This window comes from Rhipicephalus sanguineus, chromosome 3 (genome assembly GCF_013339695.2).
Source record: "Rhipicephalus sanguineus isolate Rsan-2018 chromosome 3, BIME_Rsan_1.4, whole genome shotgun sequence".
In the NCBI taxonomy this organism is placed as follows: domain Eukaryota; kingdom Metazoa; phylum Arthropoda; class Arachnida; order Ixodida; family Ixodidae; genus Rhipicephalus; species Rhipicephalus sanguineus.
Genome location: NC_051178.1, coordinates 216,127,134 through 216,150,387, shown reverse-complemented (window position 1 = coordinate 216,150,387; position 23,254 = coordinate 216,127,134). Strand labels below are relative to the sequence as shown.

Genomic DNA, 23,254 nt, shown 5'->3' with positions numbered 1-23,254 from the left:
GTGATTAGGCAGGCAGTGTCTGTAGGCCATAACATTAGCAGGCCGAACCACCCTTGCGAGAACTTTTTGACCACCATTTGTGTAAACTACTTGCAATGCATGTTAACAGTGTTGTTAACAAAGGCAAACAGCTATTTGCAATTTTGACCTGTTTGGCTGCATAACCTGGTTACTTGTTGTTATGCATGGGACCAGCCACAAGACAGCGAGAAAGTGCATGGCGGACCTACGAGCAAGAAGCTCCGGCTCAGTAAGCAACAGCTGCGTGAGCTCTTCTCGTCCAGCTCGGAAGATGAGGAAGTCGCAGAGGAAAACACGTACACTGCATTTCTTGCAAGCACTGAGCATGCAGCTTTATGTAAAGCTGTTTCTGGCAAACTGCTCTCTGCAAAGGCAGCACGCACGGCAATGAGCAAGTTGTCGTGGCTTGCAATGCAACCTGAAGTGCGACCAGGAGTGGTGGCCTCGTTTGTGCGCAACGTGAAACGTGATGCTCTCATACATGCCGCTCTCCTCTATCTGGCCCGCACGAAAGCCAACCCTGTGGCAGCATATTGCCGTGGTGAGCAGAGCCCGCCCTTGATCACCAAGCTCGAAACACTGCTGCTCGATGCACTGGCACTGAAGACCAATGGGTGGGCCGCACTGTTGTCTTCCTTGCGGGCACGATTGTGGAGCCCACAGCAGCCAACACAGATGTTGGCGCAGGCATCGTATGTGCGTCTAGTGTGCACCCTGTGCAGCCACCTCAAAGAGCACAAGCTGGCACTGGTCACAGCCTGGGACCTTGTGTGCTCTAGCCATGCCCCTTTTCTGGTGGCATCTGCTGTTGGTGCCTGGCCTGGTCTGCTTTCTGCTTTGCCACCCGGTGAGTGTACTGTCACAATCAAAACTGGAGGCTCAGTAAGTAGCGGTGGCAAAACTTTTTGCATATCCTCATTAGTAAAGTAATGAATAGAGCTAGTTGGTCCACATTCATGTTGAATTGCGCTTAGTGAAAGACTGAAGAACGACTAGTGGACGTACATGGACATTCACTTGTTCTTTCATCATCATTCTTTAGTCCTTCGGTATATTAAACGAAATTCAACATGAACATAAAGTGCATGTCCCTCTACTGGCCATTTTGGGCAAGGTAGTAGCGCATTGGAAAGTATCATCTTGCTTGTGGACTAATAGGGGCTTTTGGTGATTTCCTCGCTGCAGCAAGATGTTGCCAAGTGAATTTACTTGCAGAAGTAAATGAATGTGCCTTTTCTCTTTCACTCATCTGGCTGCTCTCTTAGAGCATGCACAAATAAAACCCTCAACTTAGGTGTCTGCTAGTGGCACTTGCCTGCTGGCATTCCTGTGCCCAGCTGTATTATTAGGTGCCCAAGGAGGCACCATCATGCATTCGACGCCACTGAGCCTACTACCCCTTTTCAAAATACTGCAGTGCAATAAACAGACAAGGACGAAACGAGGCGACGAGGACTAGCGCCGAGTTTCCAACGGCATTTATTTGTAATCAGCACACATATATACACTGTCTGGTACTGTACGTCATTCTCACTGCATGCGTAAGAACACCATCTCTTTATCGGAAGATGGAGGCAACACTAATGCAACCCTCCCCAAGATTAGAGATGCACTCGGCTTCAACTATTTCTCGCGTCATGTGCATTCTGTTTTTCCTGATTATGGGAGTGTTCCAGGTCGGGCAAGCAATCCTGACACCATAGGCAATGGCTAGGTAGAAATCCCTCAAAGATCTTTTCCTCTGCACACATTTTGCACATGGTTAGCGTGCTCTCTTGACCCATCGTTGATGCATCTCCTGGTTTGGCCAGTGTACATTTTCCCGAACTTTAAAGGAATTTCATATACTACCCCTTCTGCACATTGAACAAAAGGCTGCCTGTGATTTGTGCCACAGACTCGTTGCTTACAAGCGCCCTGGTCGGTCATTCTGCAGAGCTTTGAAAGCCTGTAGGGGGCAGAGAGTATGAAAAAAGCTGCTGGATTTGTTCTCAGATATCTTGAGCGCACTTGACCTAACACACGAACTCCTGGTGAATGGCCAAATTAGATTTTTAAATATTAGGTTCCGCTTTAAAGGTGTTGGCATCTGCCGGTGCCACGTGCCGTGCGCCAACAAACCACTTCTGCCTTTCAGGCCCGCCCACTCTAAGCTCGTTAAACTAACTATTGCCACTGTCACAGATCTCGGGGGTGTGCGTTTTGGAGATACAGTAATACCTCGTTAACTCGAAGTCGTAAAAATTGGGGAAAATTTTGAGATAAGCAGATTTTCGAGATAAGCAAAGTTTCGGAAATCGCCGGGAAAAATCGAGCTCTTTCCAGAAAAATAACTACTACTTACCGGCTATTCAGCAGCAGCTTCTGATCTTTCTTCTCATAAAGGTTTGAAAGAGAAAAAAAATAACATACAAGAGACTCTAACCGGCTGGGTTTCACAGCACTGCCGTTTTATTGAGCAGAGAAGAACTGCCGAATGCTGGTCTGCTTTGCAGTCGCACTCGGGCCAAGGAAGGCGTCCTCTAGCTGCTTGATGCATCGCGTCGGTCGATCTTCCCCACTGCTGCACTCAACCTTATTTTGCAGCAAGCGCAGCAAATTCCTTGTTTTGGCAGATGACGGCACCTCTCGAGGTGGTTCGTCATCGTTGCCATCATCTCCGCCGTCCCTTCCGTTTGTGGCCATTTCAATAATTTCAGCGTCAATAATTTCAGGTTGAATATGTCTTTGTCGGCGTAACTCTCTTGCAACTCGACGAGCCGGCTGCTGCGTCAATTGTCTGCAGTGGCTGCGTCGACAGTGCCGCTCTCGCCGTGCACCGACTTTGACACAACACTGTTCCTTCTTTTGAAGCGGTCAAACCAGCCGCTGCTGCAGTTGAAGTCTGTGTGCCTCATTTGCAAGGCCAGAGCATCTGCGTTCTCCATCATCAATGCTGTGGTGACAGGATGATTGGCCGCTCTGGCGTTTCGTAGCCACACCATCAACGCCGCTTCAATTTCCAGGAACTTGGAGCCTCGAACCCGCTTTTGCTGGCTGGAGAAGCTCTCTTGATATCCATCCAGCACCTTCTGCTTGTTTTTCAGCACCGCCGAAGGTGTAGACAATGGGATGCCGAATTCCAGCGCGACGCTTGATTTTGTTCGGCCTCCTTTCTCCACCTCCTTAATTAGGGCAACCTTCTTTTCAAGCGTTAGCGACTTGCACTGCTTGAGTAACACCATGCTTGCCGCACTCACGTTAAGTTGCCGCTCCTCAGAGTCAGCGAAAAATTCGTACTGCGTGCGTTGTGCAGGTTGAACGGAAATCACAGCTCTTTGAGAGAAAAATCACGAGCACTGTGCAAAGCGAACGAGACAAACTGCGCCAAGCGTGGGCCGAGGGCCTGCTCTGCGCATGTGATGGCGATGCCACATGACTCGAGGGTTGCTTAACAAAGTTCATAATGTCGCTAGGCTCCGGCTTCACGTTCGCGAAAAGCATCGAGCTTGTGGCAGGTGTGGCTAAAAAAAAAACGAAAAAAAAAACCCGAGGGAATTCAGGCACGGCAGCATCGCGCGAGTCTTGTGAAATGGTCTGGCGGTGGAATTCTTGTTCGACTCGCAGTCAAGATTTTGAGATATCCGCAATCTGACCCAAAATTATTTCGAGATAAAGGGCAAAAAATACATATGACATATAGGAAATGGTTCAGTGCCGCTGAAAATTTCAACTTAGCTGATTTTTCGAGATATGTGAGTTCGAGTTAACGAGGTATTACTGTAGATTGAGAGGACGCTGGGAAGCATAGCACACATGATTTAATTACACACATAAAAAAAAAACACAACAAACAGTGAAAACCCCTGAAGCACAATAAATGAATCTCCAAAAATAAACTAAATATTCTCCAAGCTGGATGCACAAACAGGATTCCACCAGGTGCGTCTCTCTGAAAGCTCGCAAGGGTATACAACGTTTATTACGCCATTCGGACGCTACCGCTACTGCCACCTGCCCTTTGGAATTAGTGTCAGATGTCTCGCATTCTTGAAGGAACCGAAGGATGCGTCAACATGGATTACGATATTCTGATGTTCGGCAGAGATGGAGCGGAGCACGACCGCCGTCTTTGGGTTGTTCTCCAGCCGAGTTCCTGATGGGATCCTCCCTTCGGACGCGAATCCCAGTACTGAGAAAAAAAGCTCAGGCCAGACTGGCTATCGACCAATGACATTGAGGACAGGAACAGAAGACAATGACAAGCTCAGGCAAGGAATTTTGCCACTGTCACAGATCTCGGGGGCGTGCTTCACCACACCCCCGAGATCTGTGACATCACACTTCAAAGAATTTCCCTGCCCTGAAAGAAGAGGAAGAAGTTTGGGTGCAAGACGCCAAAGTGTGGGCTACAGTTCTTGGTTATGCTCAAAGGTCACGCTCTTATGTGGTCCATATGCCCAACAGTGTCCTAGTCAGGAATCGTCGACATCTTGTCCCAAGCGTCACTTCCCCATCTACTTTTATGCACTCCATTATCTGCTTCTTCGAGAAATTCGTTCAAGACACCCTCGCCCATACAAATGTTCATGAACATACTACTGAACCTCCGGGCATGGTGTCGGATACTCCAGTCGATGGTGACTAGCTAAGATGCTGTAACTGGTCAGTCTGGGACGGACAACGAGCAGGATGAAAGTGCACGAGTTCCTGGGTGCTTGATATTCACGTTACATCTGAAAACTTCACACAGACTGAGGCTCTGACCTTACGATTGATGTGTGCATGTTATTTCTCTGACTGTGGGGTGTTCTGAAACATAATACATTCATGCTCCAAAAGGGGGGATGTAGAGGGCACGTAGAAAATGACTGACTAGTTGTGCCCTCATGGTTATGTAAGGAGTGGTCGATAATAAAGTGGGCCTTCTGGAACACGACTCTTGTGTGTATGGGTCTCTTGTGAAGTGCTGCGCTGATGGCGCGTTCAAGGGCATTGCCCTTACCAGCAGAGCGTCTCGACAACTATGAGCTCGGCCTCCGCTGGAAGTTGCGACGTGGTGTCCCGGAGATTGTTGCTGGCTGACATTCAATGGGGGACTGCTGCTGAGGCGTTGGAACTGTCGCAAGAGGCTGCAGTACCTCCGAGGAGCCTCGCCCGAACGTCATTGAAGTCAACGGCCATGCTGCGGAGTGCCAGAGTCACAGCCTCCGGAACCGAACACCCTCTGCTTCTGTCGCCGGGACAAAGCTGACGATGCAATCTTCTTCGACCGTATACCCACGCAAACAATGCCAGCTCATCAAACAACATTTGTTTAATGAGCACTAACAGACAATAATGCCAAGGAAGTATAGGGGATGTTATTAGTAGTAAATGTAAGATAAATGTGAAGAAAGAAAAGTCGACGAAAAGATAGCTTGCCGCGGGCAGGGACCGAACCTGCGACCTTCGAATAATGCGTTCGATGCTCTACCAACTGAGCTACCGCGGCGGCCATCCCCCCGTCCACTTTACAGGGTATATATGTACATTAAACGTGAGAGCGTCAGTCAGCGCCGCCAGTAGCCATGACAGCGAGTGTGGAACCCTCTTTTTTCTGCCTGTTGGCGTCACGTAGCACGTGAATTTATTATGAGCTGGCAGCTGACCAATAATCTCTCGCATACCACCTGAATGCATCAAGTCTGCCAGAACGAGACCCTTGCTATGAATGAAGGAAAGAAGTGTTAATTTTAAGGGTTCGTTTTTCTTTGTTATACACAATATTAATGAGCACTAACAGACAATAATGCCAAGGAAGGTTAGTTATCAGACAATAATGCCAAGGAAGGTCACAGGTTCGGTCCCTGCCCGCGGCAAGCTATCTTTTCGTCCACTTTTCTTTCTTCACATTTACCTTACATTTACTACTAATAACATCCCCTATACTTCCTTGGCATTATTGTCTGTCAGTGCTCATTAATATTGTGTATAACAAAGCAAAACGAGCCCTTAAAATTAACACTTCTTTCCAACATTCGTTTACGGCTTGTGTGACGTGCATCGAGCCTTGTGCCACTCCGTGCACGCGATCGTGCCCTTTCGAGTGCCCCTCCAGCTTCTTCTTCGTCGTCATCTATGCATGACAGCCACATTGTGCTTCAAGAATGCTTTGAGCAAATCTTGCCTTCACTGCACTTCAGTGGCATTCAGTTATCAAACTGAAAGACTGCTGAGCACTGGGTGTCCCTAGCACCTCCTCATTTTGGTTGCGGAGGGCCTTTAAAAAAAATCACCTGCAAATGTGTGAAGCTACCACACTACGCAGGCAAGAATTAGCTGTGATTTCTTACGTTCACAAGCTGTCACACAATTGGAAGTAGGTATCCCAGAGGTACGATGGGAAAGTTGTATTCTCCTGCCCCTGCAGGATTTCGAAGCTCTGCAGAATGACCAACCCGGAAGCTTGTAAGCAACGAGTCCGTACCACAAATCACAGGTTGCCTTTTGTTCAGTGTGCAGAAGGGGTCGTATACTATATTCCTTTAGAGTGCGGGAAAGTGTGCGTTGGCCAAACCGGGAGATGCATCAACTATGGGTCAAGAGAGCATGCTGTGAAAAATGCGCAAAAGAAAAGAGTTGGAGGGATTTCCAGCTAGCCATTGTATACGGTGTCGGGATGGCTTGCCTGACCTGAAAGACACTTGCATAATCGAGAAACGTAAAATGCGCCTGACACGAGAAATAGTTGAAGCCGAGTGCATCTCCAATCTTGGCGAGGGTTGCATTAGCGTTGCCTGTGTAACGCTTTTCGATAAAGAGCTGGTGTTCTTACACATGCACTGAGGATGATGTACTGTACCAGACGGCATACATATCAGTCATGGGCACGTTACCAGTAAAAAGTAACAGTGTTACGGTTACAGTTACCTAAGCCAAAAAAGTAACTCTGTTACAGTTACAGTTACAGAGTTTCCAAAAGTAACCTGTTACAGTTGCAGTTATTGTGAAAGAGTAATGTTGTTACTTTTCCATTACTGTATAAAATAAGTAATAGATCACAAAACAAAATATAATATTTATTTAATCAAAATGTGCGAAGGCATGCAGGTAGTCAAAATTGCACGTGGTAAAATCCTAGACGAAGGAAACCTATAAAAAGGGGGCCCAACACAAGCAATCCTTGTGTACGCCTCATTCTGTCGCATCAATAAACGTCCTTGGATATTAGAACTGGAAAATGTGGTTGATGCTCTGGAATGACGGCAGTATCCTACGAGGTTTATTAACGATTCCCAGAAATGCATGCGAAGAGGAACAGGGAGTGCGTCACAAGTGAAGACGATGTCCCTTGCGTCTATTCCCTGTGTTCAAGGCGTATCAGACCCTGTTCGGAGAGCTCTGCATCCGCTGGGCATACAAACCGTTTTTAAGCTCCTTTATACCTTGAGACGTGTTCCCTCGAAACCCAAAGACCATCCGCCCGCGGACGATCAGAGCCAATCAGCGGGGTCATCTAAAAGTACAATGCGGGGATTGCGACGCGACTTACATCGAAACATTCAGGAAAAACGTCATGTTGCTAAAGCAACCCATGCAACGCGTTCTACGATGGGGCATGCCGAACATTGCTGGACAGTAGTGCATATTTTTCACCTAAACAATGGGACGACCCTGATCGCAGCCATGGTGGCGAGTGGGGAACACTCCTTTTTCTGCCTGTTGGCGTCACGTAGCACAATCGGCGCTGACTAACACTCCTAGGTTTAAGTACACATATATACCCTATAAAGTGGACTGGGGGATGACCGCTGCCGTAGCTCAGTGGTAGAGCATCGGATGCGTTATTCAAAGGTCGCAGGTGCGATCCCTGCCGGCGGCAAGTTATCTTTTCGTCCACTTTACTTTCTTCACATTTATATTCCAATTATGACAAATAACATCTCCTATACTTTCCTTGGCATTATTGTCTGGTAATACCTTAGAGCTTGTTGTAATAGACGCAAGCATACTTTGTGGTTGCTGCCACTGGTGGAGGTGTGCTCTGTTCGATTGATGATTCTCACATTTAAAAATGCCCATATAAAATCGGAGTTTATCGGATAAAGCCGAATTGTCAAAAGTTTTACCGGCGAGTGTTTATTGGATTTTTTCGGATTTTTCCGAAAACACGGAGCCCTAGTTAAAAGCATAAGCTTTACGATGACAAACAGAACAGCTTTCTTGTTATGTTGGCATTGAGCCTGGTGGCACTTTGGTTATAGCAAATTAAGTTGTCCAGGCATAACACGAGTTGTGTGTCTTGCATAGGAACCGTAAAGCTGCCGATGCATGTTTGTGGCTTCCACTGACCGTGTGGATGTGCATTGCAGGGCCCCTGCAGAAGGCTATTGGCTACATCCTCCTACGCAGTCCAGCACACAGCCTCAACAGCACGTTGCAGTCGCAGGCCTACAGGACACTGTGTGAGCTCGGCCCCCTGCAGGAATATGAGGGAGATGAGCGGGCACTGGTCGAGGAGCTGCTGGGCCCACTCTTGTCTCCACACCAGCCATGCAGAGGTGAGTTGGGGCTGATGCTTTCTTTAATACCCATCATCATTTGCAGCCCGATGGTCTCCAGTGTCTGATCCCTGCTTTCACTCCACCGTCTTCCTCGGGTCTTTGCTCAGGCTGACCGCCACCATTGTCTGTCGTTCTACTCATCACATGGCCGGCCCATTTCTTTTGCTTAACATCAACTGGATTTTATCAGCTACACCTGTTTAGTACACTAGAAGAACACCCCTTAAAACATCGAAATAGGAAAAACCGAGAGGCAGTGACACAGAGGGGGCTACCAGCAGCTGACATTTAATATAGAAAAAAGTGCCTCCTCCCAAAAGAGCACCCACATAAATCACTGCGCCATGCAAATCACCACTGTTCAAGGCAGTCACACTATTTCCTGGTCAAAAACACAGAAGGTGCGCTTACGCATTTTTGAGGGCCAAGTTTCCAAATATGGTACGCCTCTATCAATTCTCTTTCACGCTGCGTCTTAGCCTTACCTACAACTGATACATTTCCAAACGTGGGTGTACAACTGCACTGCTTACAATGAAGGTTACCACCTGTGCCAGAGGGTAACAGATGTGCATGCTCCCGCAAATGAACATTAATACGTCGGCCAGGTTGTCCAGTGTGTCCGGCTAAGTGGAATGCTGTATACAACACATGGGTCACATGTGCAGTAATTCTTGACGTGTCGCGCACTTTCCTTTGTGTACCGAGCTGCGAAACCCTCTGACACAGACGTTTGCTTGGTGCAGAACAGACCAGTCTAATATCATTATTGGCAGCAACCTTTTTCAAACTGTGTGAGATACCATGTTCTTCTTCTTGTGGTTCCGAACATTGCAACCACTTCTGTGTTTCAATTTTAGACGCTTAAAGATTCAGCCACGGCAGTGATCTAAGTCGTAGGATAGCCTGCTGAGCAACACTCTCTTGCATTTGGTGGGTGCAGCTCTTAGCCACGGCATTTGACAGGCATAATGGGTGATAGCCCTCTTAACTGGTTTAGAGTGGGAGCATTGATAGGGTAATATTGTCATTTTAGTCCTTGGACTATAGATCCAGCTAACATCACCATGAGGATTCAAGCCATGAAATTATCTTGAGGCACTTCATGAGTGAAATGAAAATGTGGGCAGCATAATTGAAACACTGCCATGATGATGTCAAAAGATAAAATCACTCCTTCCAGTGTTTTAAAGAACAAGAAAATCATCACCATATCTAAAAACACGGGCAACTTGGTCATCATTAAGGCTGTCACACAAGTGTCTGTCAAAATTAGCTAAGAAAATACTGCAGAGTACCGATGCAACACTTGACCCTATACAAATACCATTCTTCTGTAAAAACAACTTGCCTTCAAAAGTGATAAAAGTTGCCAAAAGGTAAAAGTTCAATAAAAAGTTCGCAGTTGAGAGGCCACACCCACATTGAAAAGAGGTCTTTCCATGAGATCCAATGGACACTGCTACAAACAATTCATATTGTGGGACTGAATAAAACAGCTCTTCATTGTCCACTGAGAAAGCTGTTTTCGCAACTAGCCCTCCCGATCTCAAAGCTTCAACTACCACATTCAAGCTGTCGATGCCACATGGCTCCTTGGTAACAAGAGTGTTAAGGGAGCCTTGCAGGAACCTTCCAACCAGTTTCTGCCATGAACCTTCTTCTGTAACTATGGTTCTCACAGGGTACTCAGGTTTATGTGTCTCAAGCATAAAAGATAGACAGCACCTAACCTTTGCTTTTCTTAACCGACTTCACAAGAGACTCGAGATGAAGCTCCTCCAAAAGTTCAGCAGCGTTTTTCTTGACTTTTGCAGGTTTTAGGGAAAATTCCTAAAGTTCTTGTCCATAGCTTGTGTAGCTTTTTGGTGAAATGAATCATTCGGAAGTGCAACGAATCCACCTTCTTTGTCAGCCTGCGCAACGCTGAGGTCATTTGCAGCAAAATACCGCACCACTGGCCGCAAGATCTTTTCCGAAGGACAACGAGACACTGCAGACTTCCAGAGTTGATCAGTGCCTTCTGATAAGCACCTTTCTCTTTCTCGGAAGGCACTTTATTTGACCACTCCCGAACAGTGGTTAGAAACTGGTGAGCGGACATGCACAGTGCCAAGGCGAATTTGGGACCTTTCTCTAGCAGCTTGTGCATGCCAGAAGGAACCGACGCATCATGGACATAGACAACACCTCCAATTTTTTTGTATTTCCTTGGTACGCTTCGGAATAAAACGAATAACGTCACGCCAATAGCTTTCAATCAACAAACTTACGCGGTGGGTGTGTTGCCGAAGAAACGCAGTGCCGAGGATGCTGCTGCGACCCATAAGGCACGTCACTCTAATCCAGTCTTGCCAGTGTCTGACTTGCCTCCACGTTTCCGAAATCATAATCTTGGAAATCCTCTTCCAATGCCCCTGCAAAGGCGGAAGTGAACTGAATAAGGTGACGACATCACTTGGAGGAATACCATTGTTGACGCACTTGCAGGGGTAGCGTGCCTTGAGGGTGTGGAAAACGATGCCGTCCAAGCACACACTCATACGGACCGAGGAAGAACGCCGAATTAGGAAAGAGCCCAAGGTACAAGAAAATGAGTTCATGTTGGGCAAGTTGGTGACATTTGAAGAAAGCCTCTAAAATGTGGAAAAACCGTGAGGCAGAAGCAGAGACACAGAGGAGGTTACTACAGTGCAGACCACTTATAACGTAACCGCATATAGTGCAGGACCGGTTATAATGCGGTCTTGTTTGACTCCCGTTTACCCTCCCATAGAACCGCATGTATACGCATACCGCTTATTGTGCAGTCCCCCAAGATGAAATACCGTTTATAATGCGGTTGCGGGAAAATATTTCTGACAAACGCGGTAGCGAGTGCGGTTCTCAAAGGAGGTACGCCGCTGGGGAGGGAGCGACGAGGTCGTTACGAAGGGCGAGGGCACACACAGTGAACGAGCGAGGGGCGGAGGGAGGAAAAAGACCACGGCAGTGCTGTGTGAGCTCGCCGAGTGAAGAAGGATGGTAGGGGGGGGGGTGATTCTTAAAAGGAAGAAGGAAATGAAAATGAAAATTGGGTGTAGAGTGCACAATAACTGTCTCTCAAGTGAGGACACCTCAACCAGGATGGTAGTTGCCTAGGCGACGGAGTAGCCTTTGCACCGGCGGTGGCAAGGCAGCAAGGCTCCGCGGCCGCTTGCCGGCAGCGCGTTACGCGTGGAACGTACGATCGCGTCCTCATCAAGTGCGCTTTAAAGTAAGTTTCCTGTCGGGAAAAACGTCGTCGTTATCACACTTGCTACAGATATCGCGTTTGCTACCTCGTCCGCAAATTGGAATGTTTTGCGGCTTCATGACGCGAGCTTTCGCCTTTTCTGCCAGTGCGCGGACTTAAACGAGCTTGGCGGGCTTTTGTCGACATTGATCTCCCGGCCGCAAACACAAACTTCGTATCACGTGCGCTGTTCTTGGGTTAGTGCTCGAGTGCGATCTTTTCGACATCCGATCTTCATGTTGTCTTGGACAAACTTCCCACGACAACATGCTGAACCGCACGCTAGGCCTAACCAGCGTTGGTTGCTTTTCGGTAGCAGTCGTGGGCGATAAAAGTTGCGGTTTGGTGCGGAATCGGAATCAACGAAACTTTTTGCAATGGCTGCATTTGAAGGGAAGAGAATTATATCGTTAATGAGAACGAGGGCATGGTTGGCACATGCAACTCTCGAATGGTGGTTCCGGATTCGATTGCAATGTCTTCGACATCGCGTGCGCGCCCGTGAAATCGAACGATCGGTACCGCTCAGCACGTGAAATTTCGGTCGCGATTCGACATGGTTTCTGTGTAATGCGCATTACCTCGAGGTGGCCTGAAATGTAGTTGGCGAATTTCCGCGATGGCACTTTGTTTTGTTTGCTTTTTTCCCCCGTGTTCATTTTGTTGGCAATGCGGGTCTTTGGCGGTTAATTTTTGAACATTTGGAGATTTAAGTGGTTGTAAGCGCCCCAAATCGCATATGTCGATTATTGGACACGCGAGGCTACATGCTCAACACGTTTGGTGCAAGTGCAGCCTTTGAAGAAGGTTGTTTTGGTTATAGTGCGGTAGCGCTTATAGTGCGGATATTCGCGACTCCGGCGACTTACGTTATAAGCGGTCTATACTGTAACAACTGACATTTAATTTCGAAAAAAAACGCCTCCTCCTAAGTTCGTACAGAGCATGCGCAAAAGCACCCTAATAAACCACTGCTCCAGCCTTATCCATGCAAATCACCACCGTTCAAGGAGGCTATCAAAAGACTTTGATCACTGCCGGGGCTGAATCTTTGTGTAAGCATCTAAAATTGAAACACAAAAGTGGTTGCGATGTTCGGGACCAAAAGAAAAAGAACGTGGTGGCTATGCCGTACATACACGGTATTTCACACAGGTTGAAAAAGGTTGCTGCCACAAATGATATTAGACTGGTCTGTTCTGCACCAAGCAAGCTTGCAGGTCTGTGTAAGAGGGTTTTGCAGCTGGGTACACAAGATGTAAAGAATTACTGTGCGTGTGACCCTGTTACGTTTGGCCCTGGAATTCTTCTTGGCAGATGCCTTTGTGCGTGATCCTGTGAATCAGGCCTGTCAGTCAGTCGGTTTCTCCATAAGTCGGCGCTTGGACAGAGACACGGAGCGGCGCATTTTTCTGGACAATGCTTATGCCCGCGTGGTCGAGCGACCGTGGAATGCCGCCATAGATTGATTCCGAGCGAAGCATTGGGGAATTCGGAGTCCATTTCTTGGCTCAGTGTTATCGGCATGGGTTAGGACCTCTGAAGGGGTTCTCGCCAAACCACTACATTCTTCTACCCGAGCACCGACACGAAGGTTTGCACGTGCTGGAGTGGAGTGTCTCCCTGTTCTTTGAATTCGACACCTCTCCTTTCTTGTGTGGGATTTGTCAGCGTGGGACAGCACCGCAGTAGACGCTCTCATCAAACAAGGTGATTCTTCTGCCTAATGGCAGCCATCAGCTCTTTGCCAGTGTTACCGGGCAGCAGAGGTCATCGACCTTTCACCCCCACCCCTCCTTCGGACTCAACCTCCTCGCCGACATTCCGTTATTTGAGTCGTAGGGGCATGGCGCATGAATTGTGCGGTGCACTGGTGTTCCCCAATTGGTCTTCTCGACCTACGAGTGTTTCGTGTGACTCATTGCCTCCTTTCTGGAGGGCAGACACCGGGCGGCACGTCACCGGATTGGGGAGAGCTGCTGACACCGGTTTGCGTGTTCCTCAGTGTTGGCAGACTCGGGGCTATAAAAGCCGAAGACCTTTGGCGTTATATCTCTCTGACTTGTAATCATGCAAATAAACCTACATACATTCCTTCTCCTCACTGGGAAACCTGGTCTCTGTGGACGGACGGTGGGAGCCAGCTCCCGTAATGAGACCCGCCGAACCCCAGTTGTGATAAGCAACACATTTCACAATCTGGCCGATGTATTAACTAAGCTTGTGTGAATAGTAAATTTTAGATTTGAAGCGAATTCGAAGCGAATCGTGATTTGGTCGAATAATTTCTAATCGAATTCAAATAGTATATATATCACATACTATAAGTAAAAATGAGCATATTTGTCATGACCCAACTAACCTGCACAATATTTTTTTTAAAATTGAAACAAGGCATGTACAAATGTCATTCTTTTTGGTTGAAAGGCAAGTGGAAGCAACTTTGAATAGTAGCAGGATTTGACTTTCTGTAGAATGCAAGTGATAACCTGTAAAATACGGGAAGTTTTAAAATTTACTATACTTAGAGCACATAACGAGCTTTTAAACTTAAAAAATGACGAATCAATGTGTGGGTTATATTATGTTCATTTTAACCTTGATGGGTGAGGCTTCGTGGCAGTGCGGATTTTCCCTGGATAGGTGTATTCACGGCACAGTACCCCTCCACTGCAGTGAAACCAGCTTTACAGGTGGTTACATGCAATTTTATGTCTTTTCGTTCATTTTGAATACTTCGAAATTTCCTATAATTTAAATTCGTTTCGAAGCGAATTTGAATACTTTAATATTCGTTTGAATATTAAAAGTGCTCGAATATTCGCACATGCCTAGTATTAACCCTTTCAGGGTCAATGATACCCTATGACATCTGCCTCCCTGTGAGTACGTCATTTTACACTCTCCACAAAAATGCGCTTCTTGCTAGCATGTGTTTGTTAAACATTATACTGCACTTTGGACAATGACACAAGAAGCATTGCAAGTTGTTTAATGCTTTTTATACCTGAAGTAGCCAGAGAGAGTATAAACATAATTATTTACAAGGTAGCCTAGGAGCTCTGGCTGAGCCAAACACTGAAAAATGCCGTGCTCGTACAGAGTGCTCACTCCTGTAGGACGCTCGAAAGCACCAGTGGCCAGTGCAGCGGTGATGTGACCGGCAAGTAGTTGATTCAGTCATTGAAACCATCATACTCTACGTCACGCAAGGCAACACTGTCACTGAAAGTGATCATTGGTTTCTCTTAAGAATTATGTGTACTAGTGCTTTCTTTCTGTCATTATTGTGTGTCTTATTATGTATCTTTTGGTCCTTATTTTGCATTTTCAGACATGGATGTTAGATATGCCAAGCCCTTTGTTGCCAAGTCAAACAGAACATACAGCAATGCAGACCTCGTACATGTGTTATATTACTTAGATTGTAGACATTGTGCTGGTGTTTGTTTTAGGAGTGGAGCACCTCAGGACCTAGCTTTGTTGCCGGCTCTCACTGTCCGCTGTCACGGTATATATAGAAAAGCATTGCTGTAGTCGAAACATATGTGTTTATGTTGCGATTACGATTATAAAGTTTCAGATTAAAGTCATATGCAGCACTCGAAACACTCCTGAAGTATCTTAATAAAAATGAAATCGAATAATAATTAAAGGCACTATGTTCCCGAAATCAACAAATCTGGCTATCACAATTCTGAAGGATGTGCACAGTGGGATGTGGAAGGTGTCGTGCCTGACAGTTTGTCTTCAACGAGCAACCCTGAAGAAATGCTTTCGTAAGAGCTTGAGTCGGAGACAACTTTAGGAGTCCGCGGCATTTCCACCTCAAAGGCGAAACATGTGTGTATGTTGCGATTACGATTAGGAAACAAAGTACAAGCACAAACTCTTTATACTAGTCGGCATCTTCAACGTAGATATTGTGGACAGCGACTGGATTATGCAGTACAGTCGAACCCGTTTATAACGAACTCGAAAGTGTCGCGAAAAGTGGTCGTTATATCAGTAGTTCGTTGTATACGGACTCGCCCTTAAAAACATGCGCTCAGTGGCCAAGCCATTTTTTTTTTCTTTGTGCACTTTTATTAAAGTGCTAACAACCCCTTCGATGATAAGCTAAGCCTTTTCGCGTCGTGAAGCGACGCCCGCTGCGTGCTCACGAGTGAATTAACCGGCTTTGCAATGAGCTCACACCGTTTCGCCGAAGCGCAGTACCGCGACGTGGAGCCGATCATCCCTGGCTAGTTGCGTGCAGCGCGTCGCCTACCCGGGTCGCGGAGTCACTGCCGGGCCGCTTTCTGTATGTATGCGCGCGTTTGTACGTTCTTCGTGCTTGCTTCACTCCGGACCCTGCACGGACGGGTGCGGCGACTGGTCTCTTCGTTCAACGCGGCAAAAACAAGCATTTTCCTAGCAACGCGCACCCTATAAGTCTCCGCGATGCTCTCGCAGCCCTGTACGACGATGCGCGGCGCACTTCAGTTGTCACCTAGTCAAACACGCAGTATACGCTCGCTGTCAGTGCATCGACGTCCTCGCTGTTGATGCTCGCTATCGACGTGCATCGACATTAACAACAGCGAGCTACTTTCGTTTCTACAAAGTGACGCGCACTTTAAAGCGGTCTCGCACGACGCGGCGGCGGTGAACTTGCGAACGGCAGCATGGCGCGCTCGTACCGCCGTCACGCCGTCAATCCGCAGTGCACGGCGTACGCCACACGCGCAGCCGAGCAGATATCTACAGATGACTGTGATAAGGTTGTCGGCTATAAGGCATAACGGCACGTTCTTCGACGGCCGCCACCTCGCCTTCGCTCATTTCTGATGCTTATCCGTGAAAGCATCGCCGCAATCGCGCGGAAGTCGTAATCACCGATCGACCGGTCTCTGCCGTTACCGAAAAGACGGACGACCTTTTGCGGCACATTGTGGCGTCGACGAGTTTAGGGACGCAGTGAACCTTTTTGCGATGGAAAGTTATCGCGGTTATCACTTCTTGCATTTATGCCTTCTTGCGTTCCAAGGCATGGTTCATCGCAGGCGGTCGTAGCTGCAGAGAACGGCGTGAGGAAAGGTTACCGTGCAAAAGCTGACCGCAAGGCTTCATGCTGCCTACTATTTTTTCCCCCTCACTGCCATTCTACCACTGAAGAAAAGGCTGGAAAGTGAGCGACCTCGCTCGCAGCGTCCGAAATCTGCGTGCGGTGCTCGCCGATCTGGGTATCTTAGTCGCGAGTAAACTGCAGCGGGGCACGCGCGAGCACGCGCTCCTGTCACGCTTCAGAAGGCATGTTTTAACTTTTTTTTTCGCTTCGTATGCGCCATATTTTTACCGCGACCGTGTCTGAAGTGTTCGTTGTAAAAGTAGGAGGCTTTGAAAAATGTTCGCTATATCTGGACGCAGCTTCAATGGTTAGCATAGGAAAATCGTAAGTGCACACAAATGTGGTCGTTATAACCGATAGATCGTTATATGTGGGATCGTTATAAGTGGGTTCGACTGTATATGATGTCTCGATACGCTCTACGATGCATTTCATATGACTGGAAACAGAGGAACCTTGTCTCTGCCAACTTTAGATTAGGTCCACTCGAAGAACCATTGGCTCTCCATTCGAGATGTGGTGCACTTAGTGTAACCATTAGAGAAACGATGCTGTGCTACCTTCGGGTCATGCCTGCCAGCGTAGAGGAAGGGTTACAACATGGCAAACATGTGCTGTTGCCACAACGGTAATCTTGGGGGGTGGTATACAAAGCTCTTTGGTGACAAAATTCAGTGGTGTGATCACTATGTGAGTGTGTTCACTGTACGATTACATAGAGTACTTTTTATAATAAATGATGAAAAATTCGTAAACAGGGTGTGTGTGCCAGAGCTGACGTTTCGACAAGGCTGCAGCTGATTTCCTTAATGTACCCTTTTAGATTCACCATCTTTCACAGTTGCCCTCTCCTTTGTTTGGATTGGAGGAGAGGGTACGAAGCATATGCACACAAGCGCCATGGAAATCATTTGCAGCCTTGCGGAAGACAAGTCCGCTTGTCGAAACGTCGGCTTCGGCACACACCTCCTGTTACGAATTTTTTATCGCAAGCTTCCAGCCACACCTTCCTACCCTTTTTATTGGAATAAGTGGCACATAGCTTGAAGGTCTTAAAGGGGTACTGACACAAATATTTTCAGTTGTCGTTTTTTTGTGTCAAATGAAAGGTCAAGCCCTCAAGAGCCTAGAAAAGGTAGGGCTAAGCGTGAGTGCGCCCCGAAAAAGTAATTGCAGTATGTTTTTAAACGCTGGTTTCGGTTCCTACTGTACCCTGACATCACAACACGGTATGAGCTTCTCGTCGTGTGCTTGCACAATATATAGTGACGTTTCCACGGCCGCTCCGCACCGTGGCTCCGTTGGTGACGTACAAGCAGCCATGTTGGAAGTTTTGGTACCTAACGTCATCACAACTAGCCAGACTGCTGCGCTGCGTGAAGTCACCAGAATTTGTACTGTAGCCTGACGTCAAGCTAGTGTCGATGTCAGTGGGTGCGCCATGGAAAAATTCACTTTAATATCAAATTAAAATATCAGCGTTTGCTGAGCTTCACACTTGCTCAGAGCCGTCTCTGCATACAGGAGATTTGTATGGCACAGCAAACTCGCCTTCGAAAAAAGGTGTCAGTACCCCTTTAGTAAAATGACTGGGAGTGATTAATGCTTGTTGTAGTGAGACTGCTGCCCTTTTACAGATGTCTGTGTGACACATTGCCTGGCACTGGAGCAGCTGTGCAGGCGTTCACCAGTTGGCCTTCTGACTTGGCTGCTTGAAGAGCGACTGGGCCCCCATGTGCAGCCACTGCTACGCCAGCCCAATGCTGTTTGCTTTGTCAGGCTTCTAGGTATATTATGTATCCACTGTGGAAACATTTTAACCTGCATTATCAAAATTTAGCACAATTGTATTGATATAATGAAATTGGAGGAGCTGAAAATTTACTACTTAGTTGTATCCGTTATTGCACCCTATTGCAATGTGTGCCCTATGGGGTGTATGAATGAAAGGGTTCGAGGGGCTCGTTTCTTGTTGTGATGCCGAAAGACTAGGAAGGTGTAGGGACATGTCAACTGTATTGTAGTATGTACAACTTAAATGGAGGGGAATTGAAGGCCAGGAGGGACTGAACCTGTGCATCTGATGCTGTACCAATTGAGTGTTAGCTAGCACCACCCATAGCTGTGGTGGCGAGTATGGAACACTCTTTATTTGCCAGCAGGCGTCGCATTTTGTCACAAGGTGGCAGCAGATCAATAACACAGGAGGAAAGAGATAGGGTACCCCTACAATACCACTGCATAGCCACAATTTCAATAAAATGAAATCAAGCAGTAAAAATCATATGGTGCATGAGCACCATGTGACTTCGTAGCAGCTGACAAGACTGTGATGGCTGTCTTCTATTCAGACGTGATGGTGTTTTGCTTTTGCTTTGCTCGGGGCTCCTCCACATTCCTGGCAAGACCACAAAGAGCAGCTTGCATGTTGCGGTGCGCATAGATGTCGCACAAATGTGCATAAATGTTCAAACATGGCTACAAATGGCTCGCACATAGCACGCCGACTGAACCATTCATTCAAGCAGCTTCGTTATATAAAATACAGTAGAACCTCGTTGATACGTTCCCGGCTCGCAATCACGACAATTAAAAATAACCAAATACAACTGTGTGTAATGCGCTCCGGTTGATATGTTCCTGGAAAATACGATTATTCAGCAACAGTGTTCAGCGCCGCGGAAAACTATGGTCGTATGATGCTTTTTGTTGCCAGAAACTCATTCAGGTATGCAAAAAGGGCTCTCTCGTGTACTTGTGAAGCGCGAAGTGGCAGACAGCCACTGCGCGGCAGCGGCGGCTTCTCCGCAGTGCCTTTTCCCCCTCCGCACTTTCTCCGCTTTGCTCAATTGTCCCCTCCGCATCTTCTCCGAATTGCTTGATCGCCACTCTTTTGTCAACCACACACTGACCCGAAAGCAGGCAATGGCGCTGGCTGTCAAAGTTTTCAAAAGGCTTTCAAAAAAGAAAAGTCTTTTCTGTAGCACTTGGCACGATTCGCTGAGCATTGCAAATCCTTCATCTGTAGCACGGTACATACCGTAAAAACTGGAATATAGATCGAACCCCCCACTTCTAACTACTGAAAATCGAAAAAGTGCATAGGACTGCCAAAGTATCAGAAGGCGCCTTTACCGTGAAACAAACGCAATTTCAAATGGTGCACGGTGAAAATGCCATTTATTTACACATTTGTTTACACGTAAGTTCCACATGGGAGAAAGCCAAAAGATGGGCTCAAGCATTATCTTCGTAAAACGTCGCAACCGTCTTGACAGCATTAATTTGGATGCACTTTGAGGTCACTGGTAGCAATCACGACGTGAGCACGGCTCCCAGTTGAACTGTGCAACCTTCGTTTCCACCTCTAGATACGCTGTGGTCTGGCACCGAAACAGTTTTCTTCTGATCGCTGCGTGTCGTGACTTGATCCTCAGCGTCCGCCAGCAGGGAGTGCTTCTGTGGGGAGCTCGATCTGCCCGCTGATCATAGCCATACGTGCCGCTGTAACCAGAGCTGCCGGCATCGCAGGAAGCAACAAAGAAACAGTATCCGGCGAGATTGGAAGAGCGAGAACACCCGTGTGAAGATAAACTTTCAGTTATTGTTTGTGACTCACGCCTCCCGCTCGCGTTCATGTGCGCTAGCATCCGAACACACCTTTCACACACTTCAGACCAGATTGCTTCGTGCCTTCGCGAGCTCGATCACTGTTTTCCTTAACGCTACCGTGAACTGTTGTCAGCCACCGGTCAAGAACAAGAAAAAAAGCTCCTCGGAGGCCAAATAGATTCACAAGACAACAACAAAAGCGCAAAATGAGATCGCCCACGGCACAAGGCGGTAAACAAAGTGATGCCGATGATTGCGATGGCAATGGAGGCGGTTGACTTCATTTGCCCATAGTGACCAAACTTGCAAAGTTTTTCTGCCAATGACCGGTATATAAGACGAGGGTTGACTCTTCAGGGCTGTCTTTTGTAAAAAATTCGACCTATATTCCGGTTTTTACGGTAGATGCACACTCGTTCCACACACTTTTGTTCAGACCCTATGCAACAACAACAGCTGGCGGAACTAACAATGTGGCCCAAAGAATGGAGGCTGTCGCTCCTTCTGACAGCCATGGTTCGGTACAAGACCTACGGAAAGGCACATGCCGCCACCACGTCACCGCTGCTGCACAACACGCTACGACACGTAGCAACGTTGCCATTGTGCCCAGTGGATATGGCCGATAATTTTCCCCACTTTCCTCCCGGAGCACGTTCGTTTTCGGGTTGCTCCGCCCATTGTTCATTATTCTCTGGCTGGACAATTCTGCCTACCAGTGGGTCGTCAGAACCTGCCAGAAAAGTTTGTTCTGGAAGGTTTCTGGTTATCAGATGCCAAAACAAGACGATGCACGCTCGCTGCGATTTTTGTGAGGACTCGGCGGATCACAATGCAGACGCTTGGGGACTTCACCTTTGGTTGCCATTACGCAGGGCGTTATCTTTTAAAGCCCGTTCTGCCGTGCGAGATGGTGCGATTACGAGTGGCAGCGAACGTACCGCCGCATGTCTCAAGTTAAGACGGAACGCAAATTGACCAGCGTGAGTGTGTGATGTAGTATGCGATAGCTGCGAGCAGTTGTCACTTTTGGGACGCTTATCACTTTCGCAGGATTTTGCATATCGTGTTGTACAGCGATCGTTACGTGCGCTGTGCAGAGTTGAGCTTGTTAAGCCTTTAGCGGGGCGGCAGTTTTCTTCACGGATGGGGCGAGTCGTGCGTGATCTTGCGAATGTACGTGATTGTATCCCAAATGCATATGCTCGCGAATATCACTTCCGCTCTTCAACAAACCTAGCCCCACATTTCCAAGCGGCAATGCAGAAAGAACCGATATTGATGTGGTGCAAAGTTTTGTCTGCTGATGTGGCAGTAGCGTTTCTTTTGCATTTACATTAGAGCTGTGTGAATAGCAAAATTTTGGGTGCGAAGTGAATTCGAATATTGAAGTGTGAGTGCTAATTGAATCGAATATTTTTCGAATATTTCTCGAATATTTCTAATATTTTTCTAATACTTCGAAGCGAAATTGCAGAAAAAAAAGTTGGAGAGGATTCCTAAGCATATTCTTATAAGATAGCAACATGAAAGTGTTTCTTTTCGCTAGGTTGAAGTGCAATGTACAGGCCGAATTGTATTTATGTACATGATTTGGTGCAACCAAAGTGTTGCCGATAACACTTTACATGTGGTAGGCAAAGATGCCATTTCCTCAGCCTCTCCTCCTCTTTCAACTTCTGTGGAAGCCCAACTGATGTGGCGGACAAGGGCGTGCTCCCTTCAAGTCTGGAGTTCCAAATCTGCCTCGTAGACATTGATATGTAAGAACATCTGATATTTTGGATGCGAAAAAGCTTCGGCGTCCGATATTTCGAACTTCCTGCCCAAATTCCAGGTCCAAAACAGCATTAATTGAGCCCCCACCTCTGCCACTTCTTTCATCGCCATGTTGGAACCAGCATCTTCTTGAGTTAATACACTTGCGACCGTAGCGGAGCTTGAAAGGCAGCTTTGCCGGAATGTGGAGGTGTGAGGAGGTGAAGCATATTGAAAATCTAGGGACCACTTCTAATAGGACGGTGATTGTGTCTTGGCTATGTTCGACCGTACGGAGCTTGAAAGGCAGCTTTGCCGCAATACGAGAGTGTAATGAGGTGAAGCATATTGAAAATCTGAAGGGGGCACTTTCAGTTGGACATTGACTGTATTTGTTTTTGGGAAGTTCGAATAGCTCGAATGCGTAAAATTCCAGTGCGAATCGAATCGAATAGCAAACACTATTAGAAAAATATTCGAAATTTCGAATATTCGCACACCCCCTAATTTACACTGTTTGTCCCAGAGTTCGATTGTGCAATATTCGGGTTGTCTCGGGATTTCAACAAACGTGGCCACGATGTTATTTCCGGTCAGGACCGGAACTAGCTGGCTGACCTCTGGCTGCTAGCGAGATGCCAGGAGTTAAAAAATCGAAGAGGCCTTCCATGTTTTTTGAGAAATAAATGTTTGCCCATGCACCTCAATATGGGCTTGTCAGCCTCAATTTTTACTGGATTCGGATCGTACGTTTATTTTCCTCGTTTTTTTTTTTTCGGAAACGTATCAACAAGGTTCTACTGCAGTAGGCCAGTGAACATCCATTTGGTGTCTGGGCTCTGAGGGCACAATGCTGCTAGTGCAGTCTCTGACAGCATCGTAGACAGTCGATGACAGCTTAGAAAACGGCATGGAGCCAGAGTCGACCTAGTAATGGAGTGCATCCTAATGACG

General features: G+C 47.2%; 1 protein-coding gene and 1 non-coding gene across 4 annotated transcripts in view; one reads left to right on the top strand and one right to left on the bottom strand.

Moving 5' to 3' along the window:
- The window catches only part of LOC119388282 (proteoglycan 4), a 287,761-nt gene that overhangs the window by 242,371 nt on the left and 22,136 nt on the right, over positions 1–23,254 (top strand). For all 3 annotated transcript variants that reach the window (XM_037655967.2, XM_037655963.2, XM_037655964.2), the window contains 3 exons: positions 196–868; positions 8,355–8,543; positions 18,568–18,717. In XM_037655967.2, the coding sequence (XP_037511895.1) occupies positions 196–868; positions 8,355–8,543; positions 18,568–18,717 (1,012 nt within the window). The remainder of the gene's footprint in view (positions 1–195; positions 869–8,354; positions 8,544–18,567; positions 18,718–23,254) is intronic.
- Positions 5,422–5,494, bottom strand: Trnam-cau (transfer RNA methionine (anticodon CAU)). Its single transcript has one exon. It is a non-coding gene; the product is annotated as a tRNA-Met (tRNA).